This window comes from Macaca nemestrina, chromosome 16 (genome assembly GCF_043159975.1).
Source record: "Macaca nemestrina isolate mMacNem1 chromosome 16, mMacNem.hap1, whole genome shotgun sequence".
In the NCBI taxonomy this organism is placed as follows: domain Eukaryota; kingdom Metazoa; phylum Chordata; class Mammalia; order Primates; family Cercopithecidae; genus Macaca; species Macaca nemestrina.
In genome coordinates, this window is record NC_092140.1 from 11,103,486 (window position 1) to 11,120,319 (window position 16,834).

General features: G+C 40.8%; 1 protein-coding gene and 1 long non-coding RNA gene across 3 annotated transcripts; one reads left to right on the forward strand and one right to left on the reverse strand.

Annotated features, from left to right (window-relative positions):
- The first annotated feature begins 343 nt into the window (after positions 1 to 343).
- LOC105485362 (methyltransferase 21C, AARS1 lysine) lies at positions 344 to 11,528 on the forward strand. 2 transcript variants are annotated; one of them, XM_011747653.2, is made up of 5 exons: positions 344 to 485; positions 2,007 to 2,162; positions 5,535 to 5,686; positions 10,012 to 10,129; positions 10,645 to 11,528. In XM_011747653.2, the coding sequence occupies exons 2-5, from the start codon at positions 2,033 to 2,035 to the stop codon at positions 11,037 to 11,039; spliced, it is 795 nt and encodes a 264-aa protein (XP_011745955.2). In that variant the 5' UTR covers positions 344 to 485; positions 2,007 to 2,032; the 3' UTR covers positions 11,040 to 11,528. The 2 variants fall into 2 exon arrangements, with proteins under 2 accessions (XP_011745955.2, XP_011745954.2); XM_011747652.3 differs by lacking the exon at positions 344 to 485 and having other exon boundaries at positions 1,545 to 2,162.
- Positions 2,122 to 4,616, reverse strand: LOC105485361 (uncharacterized). Its single transcript, XR_989533.3, has 3 exons — positions 4,435 to 4,616; positions 3,358 to 3,473; positions 2,122 to 2,208 (listed from the first exon to the last, which is right to left on the reverse strand). It is a non-coding gene; the product is annotated as an uncharacterized lncRNA (long non-coding RNA).
- Positions 11,529 to 16,834: the final 5,306 nt, after the last annotated feature.

Here is a 16,834-nt window from a genome sequence, read left to right on the forward strand (position 1 = left end):
TTGGTATTTGACTGAAAATAGTTCTTTCCTTGCATGGAAAATGAAGATGCCTTAGATTGAATGTGCACGGTCCTATGGTGACAGGTTGAAATTCCGTATACAGCGTCACACTGTGTATTTCCTCTGTAACTTTGAAAACAATAACAACAGTTGATATCGCATGAGCAGGAGGCTTTGCATGGGCGACCCCTCTTAATTCCCACAACCATAGTATGAAGCAGTCTCACCGTCATCTACGTGATTTACTTGGATTGTACATGGCACAGGCAAGAGTCAAAGGCAGGCAGGTTTCTCACCACAGTGCTGAGACGTCTACACTGCGGACCCTCCAGATACTTTCTAACAACCAGTCTGCTATTTTCTAGGGGGAACAATCCACTTCCTGCAGCTGTGAGAATGTTGGAAAGAAGGAGCAAGTGAACGCCTGCAAGAGAAACAAATCCTCCTGTGAAGCAGAGCCTGGTAGAGCATTCTTGGCTGGCTTGGTGAGCTGGAAAATTGGGGCAAGTAGTTGATTATGTGATTCTAGAGTCAATGAAAATGCTACATTACTTCCACCACAATCTCATTGCTTTGAAATCTGTTGTGCGGACACGTGTGGGGCACACAGCCTCCCCCAGGTGTAGACAGAATTACCCACATGGTGGGGGCCTGGCACTCTTTCTCATGCTTTGTTCCCTGAGGGCAATTTCGTGCCTGCACGGCTGGATTTAGTGCTGGTCTTAGGTGAGCTAGTCAGTCGTGGCGTGGCTGGCATGTCTAGTTTCCACCCTCAGTTGGATGGAACCTCAATGTGATGGGCAACTCCTGTGTGTGAGGAATAAACCCAGGACAGTAAACACAGATGAGAACCATTTACATTTTGTAAAAGGGACTAGAAAATGTCACTGTGACGGTGTAGACTTCAGATACACAAAACATGATGAGAAATGTCAGGACAAAGCAGGCATAGAAAAACAAGTCAGAACCAAGGCAACGTGGGCTGCGTCCTGCCTGCTGAGTAAGAATGGAGACTTGGGCTGGATGGCCCATCCTGGCTGTGACTCCTGGCATCATCCCTGGCCAGCTGTGCTTGGTCTTGTGCTGGTTTTTAATCTCTCTGAGCCTGAATTTCTCTCATCTGAGACAAGGCGTCATGCCAGTGTCTACCTTATAGGGTTTTTGTGAGGATTCAATGAATACACATCAAGCCCTTCAAGAACTATGCGCAGCAACAATGTGAGAATTCCTCCAGCAATGTCAGGCATCGTATTTTAGGACCAATCAATGATCCCAATAGCTAGGTCTCTTGTTCTGGACCAGGTACCATTTCCTGCGCTTTAATAATCACGTTCACTCTTCTGTTTCTCACGGCAGCCTTGGGAGGTAGGCAGATATTATGATCGCCTTTTCGCTGATGAGGAAATGGGCCCTGAGGGACTGAGTGAGTTGCCCAGTGTTAGAGAGGGAGCCAAGTCGAGCTCCTGGCCCCGGTCCCAGTGCTTTCTACTGTCTTGCAATAGAGCCTCAGAGGAAAGCAGAGCAGCCTTGTGTTGGCTCCAAATCCCAGCTTCTAATCCATGATGTCATTAACCCCAGAATCCACACGTACCCCCAGTGGTATGCAAGTCTGGACAGATTTTATGATTCAATTCCAGAAGTTATTAGAGATACAGTATGGAGTTCCAGAACTTAGTGATGGGCTACAGTATTTGGAGTGGGGAGGAGGATGGCAAAGAATAACTTTTCAAAAGAACAAGAACTTGCTGCAGGCCCCTGAGCAACATAAAACTGGTTTTCAGGCCAAAGCTGCTGTTTTGGCATTTCTTCACGCACATAGGTTCAGTAATGCTGAATGGTTTCTCTGCATCTTGCTCTGCAAAGCCAGGATAACAGCTCCTTGGGTGGCTGCTTTGCTCACTCAGGGAACTAAGCTGAAAAGCAGGCGTTCTTTTCAGCTAAGATAAACTACACCTTTCGGAGCCCTCCGGGAATGTCTTGGGCTGAGCGACTCGGGCCTTGTCCAGCTTTTTCCTCTCAGCAGGCTCCGGCTATGGACGTGTGTCTGAGCTCCGCGCAGCAGCCTGGGCGCCGGGAGGAAGGACTGAGCTCCCCGGGTGGCTGGTTAGAGGCTGAGAAGAAGGGGGCTTCGCAGAAAGACAGCACCGGGGCAGCCCTAGAAGGTAACCTCCTTCTTCACCACTTCAACAGTTGTCCTCAGTTGCTTTCCTGGCGATGACATATTCAAGTAAATTTCAGTGACAAGAATTTCCATTTCCTTTTAACACTAGATTTTTTACTATAATGAAGCTTAGCAGAAAAGTGCTGTTTTGCAAGCATAAACATAATTCCTGTTTTTTCATTATTTACTTTTAAAAGTAATTCCTGTTTTTTCATTATTTACTTACCAAAGTTCACACATTTGTTTTTATTGCATGTATAGATTTAAGCTTGCTAAATTTTTGTAACCAGAACTTAAAAGAAGAAAAAAAAATCTAGGTTCGTTTCTGCTTTTCCCCAAAATACATTCTTGGCAGCTTCGTCATATAGCGAATCTTTAGAAATCAAACTGTATTTTCCCATTAGGACAATGTAACAGTTTAGGGTTACATTTCTGGGCATGGATTCAGTTGTAAATAAATAATAGACATAACAAATAATATAATAAAAGCCAAGATGCAGCATTTACAGTGTTTATAATTAAAGGTGGTAAAAAATACATCCCAATTCTAATAAATGAGAATGTTGTCTATTTTTACTGAATTGTTTACATAAAAATGCAACTCTACCTTATCTGAAAATCTGATCTCTCTAAAACTATCAGAATAGCACAGATAGAATAAATGAAAATATTTCAGGTGTAATAAACATACATTTCTTTATTGTTGTAGAACCTCACAGGGTCTTATGAGAGAATACATGTATGTCTATATTTCCTTGCAATGTTGATTGGAAAAGTGTAGCTGTCAAGCTTAATATTTGTCAGTTTATTTACCTGTGAAATGATGAGCCATTCAAAATCAGCCTACTTACTCTTCCTAGTCTCTAGAGAAAAATAAGTCCCCAGATGGTGACATATGGGAGGAGGGACAGGCATGGCCTGGATGAGAGTGGGGCAGGGCAGGGAAGCGGCAGGGGCTGGTACAGGTCCCTGATACTCTGAGCCACCACCCAGCAGTGTGCTGGTGATGGCTTGTACTGGCACCTGAATTTCAGTAATTTTTTTGTAGCTGGTTGTTATATATAACCATCATTCAAATTTAAGTTAGAATCTTATTATTAAATAGATTATATTAAAGACAAAGGATATTAAAGACAAAGGTATATTAAAAGCGAAGTTGATAAATACTCAAAAGTCATCATCAATTATTCTATTACCTCTTCCTAATATCGACGCTCTCGAGGGTAATCGTGTCTATGGTGCCTGTATGGTAGGAACACTACACAGCGGCGAGGTACTGCACGTCTTTCCCCAGCGACGTCATGCTGCTTCTCTGAAATCGGCATGGTGGGATTAATGGTTATTAAACATTAATTACCCTATTCTTCGGCCTTCTTCCTGCCTCTGAACCAGAATTCAGAGTCAGTCTCTCAGTTCTGTGTGGTAGGAGCTGGGATTCTGTTAGATGTCGGTGACTTCCCAAAAGAGGTGGGGAGAGCTACAGGGCTCCCTCCTTTCTCTACAACCTCCCTACAGCCTCCTACCAGGGCAGGTGACAACAAAGGACAAGGTCTCAGGACTGAATTGGCTACCTTTATTAGAGGGGTCTTGCAAGTTCACTGAGGTCCCAGGTTTCTGGAAGCTCACCTTTTTTGTCAGGGCAGAGAATTCTCCTTCAAAGTGGTAGAACATACTAAATCAAAGTCCCAGGCGAAAACAACACTGTGAAGGGCCGAAGACACCCGTGATGCTAATTTACAAATGAGTCACTTCATTCCCGTTTTTTTCAGTGTGCTGCACACTGATACTTTGGTACTATACAACAAAAAACGAATTTCTAGATAAATTAAATGAAAATATATAGAGACATAGAAAATACAAGCTCCGCGTTTTGTTCGTGGATTTAACAGACATGGTCAAATGGTTGTGACTGTTTCTAAAGGCTTACTCCAAATCCCTCTACTTACTGTGGAGCCGTTACTGGCATTTGCAGAGCAGTGGCATGGAACTGTTCCAGTGTGTATGGCATGAGTGACACCTGAAACACCCAGAGGCCCTGCCCCTGACCTGAGGGATGCTCTGCTGGCCAGGTTTCTCCCAAGACCCACTTCCCTTTGCCTCGTATTCACCTCCTTCTGCCTTCCACCTTGAGTGCCTATTTCAGATTAAAACACTTCCAATGTTCACCGGCTGCCTCCTCTACCTTTGTCCAAAGCCCGTATTTTACCTCCTGTTAAACGTTTTACAGTCATATCCCAGGCCACAAAGGCAGGTTTCGTGCAAACAAAACTGACCTTCCTCCCCGCCAGTCTCCGCACTGTTAATTCTTTCCCAACGCTGGGACCAACACCTTTTCCTCTGCTCCTGATCCTTCTTCTGCACACTTTGACTCACTGCTCTTTTTACTCCCAAACACTCTGGAAAACCTGCAAACACTTGTGATCCCTTGGTGTCGGCCCGATCAGGTGCTCTTTTCCTCTCATTTTATATGTCATTTGAGAGCTGCTAGCGTGGGTCATGGGTTTAAAGGAGTATTTAAAGCAATAGTAACTTAATAGCCAGAGCTCAGTTGACATCCTCCCCCAGGGATGTGGGGCTGGCTGGGCTTGGGTGGCTTCTACCTTTTGAGCAGCAATTGTAGGAAAGATTGAAGGAACACGCTCCAGCCAACATGTAGGAATGTTACTTCACTTCAAGACCTAAAAATAGGCAGGTCTGGCTGGGCGCGGTGGCTCATGCCTGTAATCCCAGCACTTTGGGAGGCCAGGGCATGTGGATCATGAGGTCAGGAGTTTAAGACTAGCCTGACCAACATGGTGAAACCCTGTCTCTACTAAAAATACAAAGATTAGCTGGGCGTGGTGGCACACACCTGTAATCCCAGTTACTCAGGAGGCTGAGGCAGGAGAATCGCTTGAACCCGAGAGGTGGAGGTTGTGGTGAGCTGAGATTGTGCCACTGCACTCCGGCCTGGGCAACAGAGACTCTGTCTCAAAAAGGGGGGAAAAAAAGGCAGGTTTGTGTTTACCTAGTTGCTCTGTATCCAGACAGCTCATTTGTGCAATGTTGCTGGTAAATTCGCCGTTTTTCCATCAGCAAAACATATGGTGGGGACGGATCCACACCTCTTCTGTCCTCCCCTAAATAAAGAAAGGGCCCAGAGCATTCTCTGGCATTTTGTCATGTGACAAAAATGTCACATCCAAATTTCATGTCCCCGTCATCCCATGTAATTCAATTTTGTGCCAATTTGCAGGCGTTCTCCTTGATAGCATCATCCCCTGTGTTTAGGGAAAGGTCGCTCAATCTAATGCCGTCTTACAGTTGTACCAAGTGTGTCTTTGCACTGGATTTTAACAAATCATGAACTCCAGTTTATTTTTCTACTTCACAGAATCCAACAGGATAGAAGCATCTCTTCACAGCCTCCAGAAATTTGTTCCTACAGATTACGCCAGCTACACTCAGGAGCATTATCGGTTTGCAGGAAAGGAGATTGTCATCCAGGAATCCATAGAGAGTTACGGAGCGGTGGTGTGGCCAGGGGTGAGAGAAGTGTCACGTTTGTGATGTCAGGATTTCTGGAGATAACAATTCCGTACTTCCGAGTTGCCTTGGACAATTTGTTAAGTTCCTTCATATCCTGTGCTTCTCAATTTGAGAAGCCCCTGGGGGGTGTTGGTGGTGGGCTTGGGATCAGCAAAAACAGTATTTCTTTCAGAAACACTGGTTTTACTTTAAGCTCTGTTTCTTGAAACATTATTTTTATATTAAATAAACTCAGCTATATGAGGAAGTGAATGCAAAACTTATATACATTGTTAAGAAAAAACCCAGAGATTTAGAGTTTAGATATTGCAGTGGGCATCTCCGAGACATGCCCGTCAACCCTCAGACATTCATCTCTCTCTCTCTCTCTTTTTTTAAATTTTGAGACGGAGTCTCACTCTGTCGCCCAGGCTGCAGTGCAGCGGCACGATCTCGGCTCACTGCAACCTCCACCTCCTGGGTTCACGCAATTCTCTTGCCTCAGCCTCCCGAGCAGCTGGGACTATAGGTGCGTGCCACCACGCCCAGCTAATTTTTGTATTTTTAGTAGAGATAGAGTTTCACCATATTGGCCAAGCTGGTCTCCAACTCCTGGCTTCAAGTGATCCGCCCACCTTGGCCTCCCAAAGTGCTGGGATTACAAGTGTGAGCTACTGCGCCCGGTCACCAGCCATTCATCTCTTTTCCATGGGGGCTGTGTCGGTAGGGACGTTTGGAAGCATGACTTTGCGGCATGTTACCCCTGTCACAGCCCTGAGAGGATGGCGCTGAAATGAGGGCAGTCCTCTGGATTTTGAGTCAGAAAAGCTGCCATTTCCGGGCTGGGTGGTCACAAATGTTCACTTCACCTCCATTTGCCTTCATTTCCATGTTTAAAACCTAGGGTGGTGGTAATGTCTACAGCACTCCTGACGTGGTTGTCAGAATTGTGAGAATTAATTTCAGGTTGTGAGATTAAATGAAGTCCTAGTGTAAGCTCAAATGAGCTGTCCTCATTAAAGTAATATTCTTGCCACCTTCAGCTGAGGAAATGGGGATGCGGGCCCATCTGCTGGCATGGTAAAGCTCCCGACTGGGGTGCAGGGCAGAGCCAAGTTGGGCAGTGGCCCTCGGAGCCAGCGCTGTCGCTTTTCCCACTGCAGATGTTGTCAGCTTAGAAAGGCTCCAGATCAGAATTTCTCAATCTGCAGTCTTGTTAAAATGCAGATTCTGATTCAGGAGTTCCAGGGTGGGGCACATTTCTTACACATTGCCAGGTGATGTGTATCTGCTGGGCCAGGGCCGCCACACTGAGTAGTCCTGGTTAGTGGTTCCATAGGGCTCCCTCAGGTCATCTGGTGATGACACAGGATGGGGAGAAGGGTAGCCAAAGGGCTCCAGGCTCTTAGAGTGTCGACCTTCACTCACTCCCAAACAGGGAGCTCTATTTTTACACCTTATGCATATAATTTCCTTCAACCAAAGGCTTTTCTTTGCCTTAAAAACAAGTTTGAAAATCATCAAACTACTCACAGCTTCCTATTGTAACACATTTGGCAAATAGACGATAGCAGTGGTGTAGCGATAAAGTGGTGTAGTAAGAGATCAGAGGCCGGGCATGTGGCTTACGCCGTAATCCCAGCACTTGGGGAAGCCGAGGCAGGAGGATTGCTTGAGCTCAGGAGTTTGAGCCCAGCCTGGGCAACATAGTGAGACCCCATCTCTCTTTAAAAAAAAAAATAAAAACGAAGAGATCAGAAATTGAAAAAAGACTATTTGTCCACCTGACTGTTTTATTCTGAACAAGGTATCATTCATGTACCAAACACTAGCCTCTCACGAAACCTGTTTCCTGAAAGCTGCATAAGAAGGGTATCTAGAGTGGGATGGCACCCTTTTCCTGTGCGACTTCAGGTGCAACTCTGTGAAAAGATCCCTTCGGAGTTTGCTAACAGGACTAGGGGCTGGGGGAATGCTTACAATGTCAAAAGACATAGCTGTTCCCGAGAAAAGCTTGGTCTCCAGATGACACCCTGGGGTCAGCCCCTCACAGAGCAGGGCACCAGGAAGGATGCCTGCAGCCATCTCCAGGAAGTTTCTCAGAGCTGCCCGCTGAATGGCTCCAGGTGACACTCTCTTCCTGATATTGACCTCCTCCCCCCCAGCCCCCACTACAAATACTACTCTTCTTTCCTTAAGGACCAAATAACTCCTTTCTTTAAAACTTCCCTTCTAGACTCTGGAGCTCCTTGCAGTGTGCTGCGGTTGGTGCTGTTTATGTCACACCCATGTTGCTATTTCACCCACCACCCTGGCCTTCCACACCAGCTGGCTTCTCCCCGGCCCCTTGAAGTCGGCCCTGACTCCTCGGCAGCTCTGTGGTGATCCCTCTCCCCTCAACCTGCTGTACGCTTCCTCTACAGCACTTACTTCCCCAGAATGCAGTTTGTAATTGGCTGACATGGCCCCCAAGCCCCACTACTGAGTTCCCAGACAGTAGAGATGACTGCGTCATATTCATCTTTGCTTGTAGCAGTTCAATATGAACAGATGAAGATGAAATGGAGTGACACACAGGATCAGGTTGGCTACTAAACCTACCACTGGTGATCCTAAGAGTGACACATCTCAAATCATCCTGGTTGCCCCCACTCCAAACTGGGCCCCAAATAGAAAGTAGAGTCCAGAGGAAGATGGGGGCATATCGTTAGCTAGGGCCTAAATGTGTAAGTAAATCATAGAGTTCATTATTTTTTTAAATCTCAGTGTTCACATTCCTCACTCTAGGTTATTTATACTCAAATTTAAGTAACTTTGTCATTTCTTCTCATAACTCTTCCTAATCTCTCCATTCCAGGGCACTGCTGGTTGATTCCTCATGGCCATAAATGTAAACACCTCAGCAATCAATGCAAATCAAATACCCTTTACTCTTTGTGGAAAGGTTAGAGGAAGGTGGAGGCAGAAGAGAATGAATAAAGAAGAAAGGGATGTTTGATTTCCTGTATAAAAAACTAACAATATTTAGTTATATATTGTTATATATATAACTAAACGTTGATATATAAAACATTTTATATGTATTATATATAAAATTTAGTTATATATTGTTATATATATAAATGTTGATATATAAAACATTTTACATGTATTATATATAAAATTTAGTTATATATTTATATATAACTAAATGTTGATATTTATATATTATATATAAAATTTAGTTATATATTGATATATAACTGTTGATATAGAAAACATTTTATATATAATATATAAAATTTAGTTATATATATTGTTATATATAACCAAATGTTGATATATAAAACATTTTATATATATTATACATAAGATTGTTATATATTTTTATATATATAACTAAATGTTGATATATAAAACATTTTATATATATTATATATAAAATTTATATATTATATATAACTAAACATTGATATATAAAACATTTTATGTATTATATATAAAATTTAGTTATATATTGTTATATATATAACTGTTGATATATAAAACATTTTATACTATATATAAAACTTATATATTGTTATGTATATAACCAAATGTTGATACATAAAACATTTTAAAAAATCTCCTTGCTACTACTCAAAGTGGGTCCATGGGCCAGCAGATGAGCATCATGTCAGGGCTTGTTTAGACGTGCAGGATCTTGAGTCCCACTCTTGACCTACTGAATGAGGATGTGCATCTTTAACAAGCTATCCAGGGGATCTTTTTGCACACTGAAGTCTGAGAAGCAATTTCTGAACAGTCTGTTTCTTAGAAGAACCACATTTTAAAAAGTCACTAACCCGTTGTTCAATATGGCAAAGCACTAGCCAACCTGAATTTTGGTAAAGGAGTCAGGAAAGAGGTGTTCAAGTTTATAAAATGACATTTAAAAAAAATGATTTCTATAATTTAAAAAACTGTCTTACAAGAAAGAATTCTAACATAAAACAACATTCTTAAAGCAGCTGGAGACCTATGATTAAACCAGTGGAAGAAGTTGCTGTTTTTTCAGCCCAACATTGCCCTGATTTGAAAGAGCTAAGCTGATCTACCATTCTTCCTATGCTTTGGAGATTGAGCAAATCTGATGGAGGCAATTTTAACAAATCTGTTTCCCCAGTTCCTTAGATGCAATTTATTATAACTTCTTTATTTCAGAGGTCTATATATGGCATTGAGTGTACATTTGGGTTCTGATGAATATAAACTGAACATATATAATAACATGTCTTTTAGTATTTAAATTTGGGTGCCAGAAAGGGTTGCTACTGACTTCCAACGTTCCAATGCCCACATGAAAAGTTATAATTATTTTTCAGGCTACGGCTTTGTGTCAGTATTTGGAGGAACATGCCGAGGAACTGAATTTCCAAGATGCAAAAATACTTGAAATTGGTGCTGGACCAGGCCTTGTTTCCATTGTGGCCAGTATTTTAGGTTTGTTTATTCCTGACCTACTATCCAGACCTTTACTGTAACAATAACAAGTGCTTACTCTATGACAGGCTGTGGTTTAGGTGCCTGGCCCTGACTTCACCCAGTGACTCTCCCAACAATGTCATGCAGCAGGAATTACTGCTGTTATCCAGAGATAACTGAGTCTCAGAGAGGTTAATCAACTCCAATCAACCAGTTTCCATGGGACGAAGTTGAGTCCAGAGGCATGACTCAGTCTCTGTTGTCAATCTCGGGGGTGGGGTGAGGTGGGGGAGCTACTGACCTCAGGTGGTTGGAGGCCAGGGAGGCTGCCCACCATCTTACAGTGCACAGGACAAGACCACCCACAAGGAAGAATTAGCCAGCCCACATTAGGTCAAACATGTCCAGCCCACCCACCAATAGAGCCAAGGCTAAGGAATCCAGTTGTTTCTTGTGTCTCTCCCTGTGTCTATGTACACTGTGGTTGCCCAGATGTTTCCAGGTCATTGTTGCAATTTTTCTTTCTCTCTTAGGAGCTCAAGTCACAGCAACAGATTTGCCTGATGTCCTGGGAAACCTTCAATACAATCTTTTAAAAAACACACTACGATGCACAGCACATCTGCCTGAAGTGAAAGAACTGGTATGGGGTGAAGACCTGGACAAAAACTTTCCCAAGTCAGCTTTTTACTATGATTATGTCCTAGCCTCGGACGTGGTCTACCATCACTACTTCCTGGACAAGCTGCTCACCACCATGGTGTACCTTTCTCAGCCAGGGACGGTGCTGCTTTGGGCAAACAAGTTCAGATTCAGCACTGACTATGAATTTTTAGATAAATTCAAGCAAGTTTTTGACACAACACTGTTGGCTGAATATCCAGAGTCATCAGTCAAACTTTTTAAGGGGATACTAAAATGGGACTAAATCCAACAAAGTGCCTTTCACAACGTTAGTGTGTCTTTTGAGCGATGTGTTAGAAATTGCTTTGTTAATAAAGACTTCTTTTATAGGATTGAGAAGGTAGTGCATACAAACAACTTGTATACTTGGAACTAATGTAACAATACTGCAGAAACTTTCTAAGATAACTTAAGATTATCTGGTTAATCTAAATATCTAAAAAGAAAAACTATAAAAACATGAAAAGTAGCTTTGTTGGTTCCAACGAAGTTACATGTTTAATAGCTCTTATATGGATAAATTAATAAGTGAATTTCTTCCCTATTTCTGCTATAGAGCATATGTTTAAACTTGTCAATATACTGCTGTCACATGATTTTTGAAACTGGGCTTGACAGAGTCACTATATCTTAGCTTGAAGACTCTACTTTTGCAGATTTTTAACTGCAGCAAAAAGAGGATATTGAATGATAGAAAACAATAGGCTTAAAGTTGATTAAAAGTGAAAAATAAAACTGCTGGAATAAGAACAATGTCGTCTTAAGAACTTCTTAATTTACAAAGACTCTCCCTCCGTGTCCATTATCTTAATAATTTCTAGTTAATTTCTATATTGTCTGCTTTTTTCACAGTATTTTAGGCTCTCCGGTCACATACTGTTCTACATCATATCTATATATATCTCTATATATCTCTATATCTATATATATAATACATATTATATATATTTGCTTTTACAACCATTTACGGAAAGGTAAGAACCTTCTTAGCCTGTACAAACAGGCAAGTTAGATTTGGTTCACAGCTCATAGTTTACCAACCCCTGGAACTGCAGGCAATCCACAGTGAAATTATTAGAATTTGTAAGAGTTTAGGCAAGGTTGCCAAATGTCAATAGTGAAAGCTCAACCTTATTTGTAAATTCTAACTACAGATAGTTAGAAAATGAAATTTAAATAAAGATACCACTTACAATTGCAATATTGAAGACTGAGGAATCAGTCTAACAAAAGATGGGCAAGAAGTTGATGCAAATGTATCTAGCATTATCGAGACAAATTAAGACTAACATAGGTAAGTGGGGAGACATCAAGTTTATGCATTGGAAGACACTGTAAATATGTCAGTTTTCTCCAAATTGATCAACAGCTTATGTGAAATCATTGTAAAAATCCCAATATACTTTCCTGTGGAATTTGTCAAGCTAAGTCTAAAATCATGTGAAAATAAAAAGGCCAAGAAGAATCAAGGCACTCCTGAAGAACCTGGTGGGAAGATCTGCTTCATAAGAAGTAGTACTTTAAAGAGGCAATAATTGAGACAGCAATTAGTATGATTTGCTATTATTAATACATATGGGTATTTCTTAAAGTGATCTTTAAATCTGCCTGTAAAACAAGAAGTATCTGTAAGTTTAAGGAACAAATGGGCATTCTAGCCATAATTCCAAAGATTTAATTGTCTCTATTTTCTCCTTTATTGATATTGCTTTCTGAGAATGAGTCTCTAAGGTAAATTTCGTGATGTTTTTAAACACTCTTCAATTTTTCTTGATGGTGATTAAGGTTTCTTCTTTTAAAATAAACAATAGCTGATTCATCAACAGCAAAATCTACCTGATACAAACCTGTTTCCAAGATTTTAAGACTAATTGTTTTTTAAAAAGGAAATCATGCTTCCCCCTACTCCCACATATATATAAGCGTGTGTGTGTGTGTGTGTGTGTGTGTGTGTATATATACATACATATGGTGCTAAAGAAGTTGCCTTTCTCTCAAGCAAAAGGGAAGGAAAATGAACATTCCTTTTGCAATGTCCTTTACGATACAGAACTTATAAGATCAGAACCCCCAAAGCAGAAGATAAGTTGTAGGAAGAGGCAGTGTGTCTTCTACATTTGGATGCTATGTGAAAAGCACAGGGTGTCTGCCTGGTGACTTCCAATTATTCTACCCAATTTTACTTGGAGCTGCTTCTCTGTCTCGTGTGAGCAAGGCCAGGAAAGTCACTCAATCTGGAAAACGTTGATTTGTTAGTATGAAGCCCAGTAAGCAAGTCAGTTGATTTCAGCTTAAAAATAGATGTATACATCAATGGAACAGAGTCCAGAAACAGACTCACACATATACGGCTAACTGATATGTGACAAAGATGCCAAGGTAATTCAATGGGAAATTATAGCCTTTTAAATTAGTGATGTTTGAACAAATTGTACACACACACACACGACCTTGACCCTTCTCTCATACTACACACGAACATTAAATTGAAATGGATCACAGACCTAAATATAAGAACTAAAGCTATAACAACTGTAAAACTTCTATAGGCAACATAGGGTAAAACCTTTGTTACCTTAAGTTAGACAAAGATATCTTAGATGTGATACCAAAAGTACAACTTGTAAATGAAAAAAATGCTGAGTTGGTTCTTATGAAAATTAAAAAGTTTTGCTCTTCAAAAGACTATTACACACACTGGGCCAGGTGCGCTGGCATGTGCCTGTAGTATCAGCTCCTCAGAAGGCCGAGGCGGGAGGATCACTTGAATCCAGGAATCTAGCTTGGGCAACATAGCAGAAACACACTGGGAGAAAATATTTGCATCACACACATCTAAAAAACAGCTTGTATCCAAACTCTCACAACTCAAGACAGACAATCAAACAACTGAAAAAATGGGCAAAATATCGGAATAGAAACTTTATCAAAGAAGATATACAAATGTCTAGTAAGTTCATTATTTACTGGAGAAATGCAAATTAAAATGAGATACTGTATCACAACCAGTAGAATGGCCAAAGTTAAAAAGGTGACATCATCAAGTGCTGATGAGGATGTATGAAGCTTGCAACTCTCACACATTGCTAGTAGGAACGTCAAATGGTACAGTCATTTTGAAAATGGTCTGCTAGTTTCTTACAATATAAAAAGAAATATACCATGTCTCAGCAATTTCATTCCTAGATTATCTATACAACATTACTTGAAAAGATATGCCCAAAGACTTGTGAACAAACTTTCACAGCAGCACAGCAGCATTATTCCTAATAGCCTCAAATATAAACAATCCAAACATCCATCAACTGGTGAAGGAACAAAATGTGGTACATCACACAACACAGTATACACAGCAGCAACACGGAATAAACAGATACACCCAAAGTGGCTGAAACTCAAGAACATTACACTAGGCAAAAGAAGACACAAAAAATTAAAAACTGTGATTCCACGTATATGAAATTTCCAGAAAAACTATAGGATTAGCAGTTCACCGGCTGTCTGGGGCTACGGGTGAGAATGGAGACTGGCTACAAACGAGCTTGAGGGAGTTCTTTCAGATGATTCGGAAGTGCTAAAAACCCAGACTGTGCTGATGGCTGCATTCTAGACATTAAACTGCACACTTGAAATGGTTAAAGTTTATCATATGTACATTACACTTGAATAAAGCTGTTAAAAACCCCATGGTTTGTCCCAAATGTTATGCAAATTTTCTTTCAAATCCTAGATCTTTCAAATACATAATGTAGAGGAATCTACTAAGAAAATTAAAGCAATGAAACTCGTTCCTTTAAATCTCTTAAACTTTTCACATTTCCAGGGCAAAGGAATATGATCATATGCTTATTTTGTAAATCAAGTGTCCTTTTAGAATGGCTGAATTGATTACTTATCTTTTTCTTTACATTATTACAGAAGATTTTAAATAGATGAAAGTAGACGAACTGTATATTTTAAATACGTGCAGTTTATTATATGGCAACTATAGCTCAATATTCTGCTAAATAAGTGTATTTCAATTCATGGAAAACCGTGGTTAATCTAAACCATTACTTTCTCTGCTCTCATATTAATTTGAATCAAATCAGACAAATCATTCCTTTTGTAAATTCAGCTTGTATCTATACAAGATACATAATCACAATACTATCACATCTAAAATTTTATATTAACACATTAAAAGATGCAGTGTTCAAATTTCCAATTGTCTCCTAAGTGTCATTACATTTATTTTTAGTTTCAATCAGAACCCAACCAGGTCCAAATTTGATTAATTAGTTATGTCTCTTAAATCTGATCCTCCCTTCATCTTGCTTTTTTTTTTTGTAGAATTTCATACTACTGCATTATGCAGACTGCATCATTAGAGTGTCGTTTAACTTGTTCCTCAATCCTCTGTTGTTTCTGTAAATTTTACATCTTAATGACTCAGGCTTGAAATCATCTAGCCCAAGCCCAACTTAGATCTCCCAAATTCCAGGCAAGTAACACTTACTAGTGAAAATAAATTATTGTAGACAGCTGAGTTTTGAGGTAGCTTAACTTTTAAAACCACACATAAACTGAAATTACAAAATATATTTTCAGTTGCTTTGTATTCTATTTGCATTTTGGGTAAGACCTGGCCGATTCTAGAGTGAATCTGTTTGACATGACTGAGTAAGCAGGCAACCCTAGCTGCACAGTGAAAACCTGACAGCTGGCACTGACACTGGACCTGTAGTTATACATGTTTGTCCTTCGAGAGGACTCGGCTTGAATTCATTACATACTTGCCTGATGTTTGAAATCCTCTCACAAATCAGGGGTTCTAAATGAAACTAAAACAGTACATTTGCAGAACTGAGTGCAGAGATATTTTGCAGCAAAGTGCTGGCAGGCACTGCACCATCACATCCTGACCTGGCTCTCGGTACCAGGAGGGCAGGTGGAAATTCTGCTGATTGGGATGCCCAAGAACCCTTCATGTTAGAGCATCACTTACATCTTCCTCTTCTGGTTTTCAGGATTTTACTTAGTCAGCTACCCTTTCTCAGTTTACCTCCCATGACTACCGATAAATTTTTCTCCCCTTGGTTTACTATGTTAACACAGACTCAGGCTCATGAAGTTCAGTTTCTCACTTTTTCATTCCTCAGAAAATTCTCTCCATTCAAGGTTTTCTCCCCTTCCCCTTTTGGGGAGACAGCAAGGATCCCTCTTACCTATCTCCCTGTGAAGGCTTCTCTGACTTAGATCCTAAAGGGAAAGACAAAGACACATGTATTCTGAATGCTGGGTTGTTGGGAGGACAGAGAAGGAAATACAGTGGAGGCAAAGACTCAGTTAATTCAAATGAAATAATTTTCTAGTTGGAACAGTCACATTGATTCAACACCATGATTTTCTTAAGGAGATTCATGAGGGTCAAGTGATTTGGCTTGTCAGTACTTGAGCCAGGATGAGACAGCAGAGACCCAGGCTGTGGCTTCCAGTCATCCAGTCCCTGCACATTTCATTAGAGCTGGGGGTGGAGAAACGGTTTGAGATTTGTGGTGCCTAAGAGGAGGAGCAGGTGGGGCTCTTCTGGGGTAAAGAGAAGTTCTCCCAGGAAGCAGCCTAACATGAGGAAGGAAAGAAATCCCATGAGATGGCAAAACTCCTCCCAGTAACAATTGGGAACTGCCTCTTCTTATTGGAAAGGGGCCACAGAACTAGTATTGGGCACATACTATGTACTGTCTCTAATGGTTCTTTAAAATGTTATTTTTACCTAGTTTTTTCAATTGTTTTCAGTGGGTGTGCGCAAACATTGGCTACTATGACCAGAAACAGGAAAACTGCTTGACTTTTTGAAGTACCATCCTACTGCTTGTATTATTTTTAATGTAATCACATAGAAACAGTAATGATTTTACTGAGGACATCTTCTGGAGCTTACTTGGGTCCACTTGTCACCACAGAAATGCAGAATGATCCAGACAGGAAACAGGAGCTAACATGGCAGCTTTGTATAACTGCCTCCAGTTACAGGAGTCATAAATGAATAGGCATGGC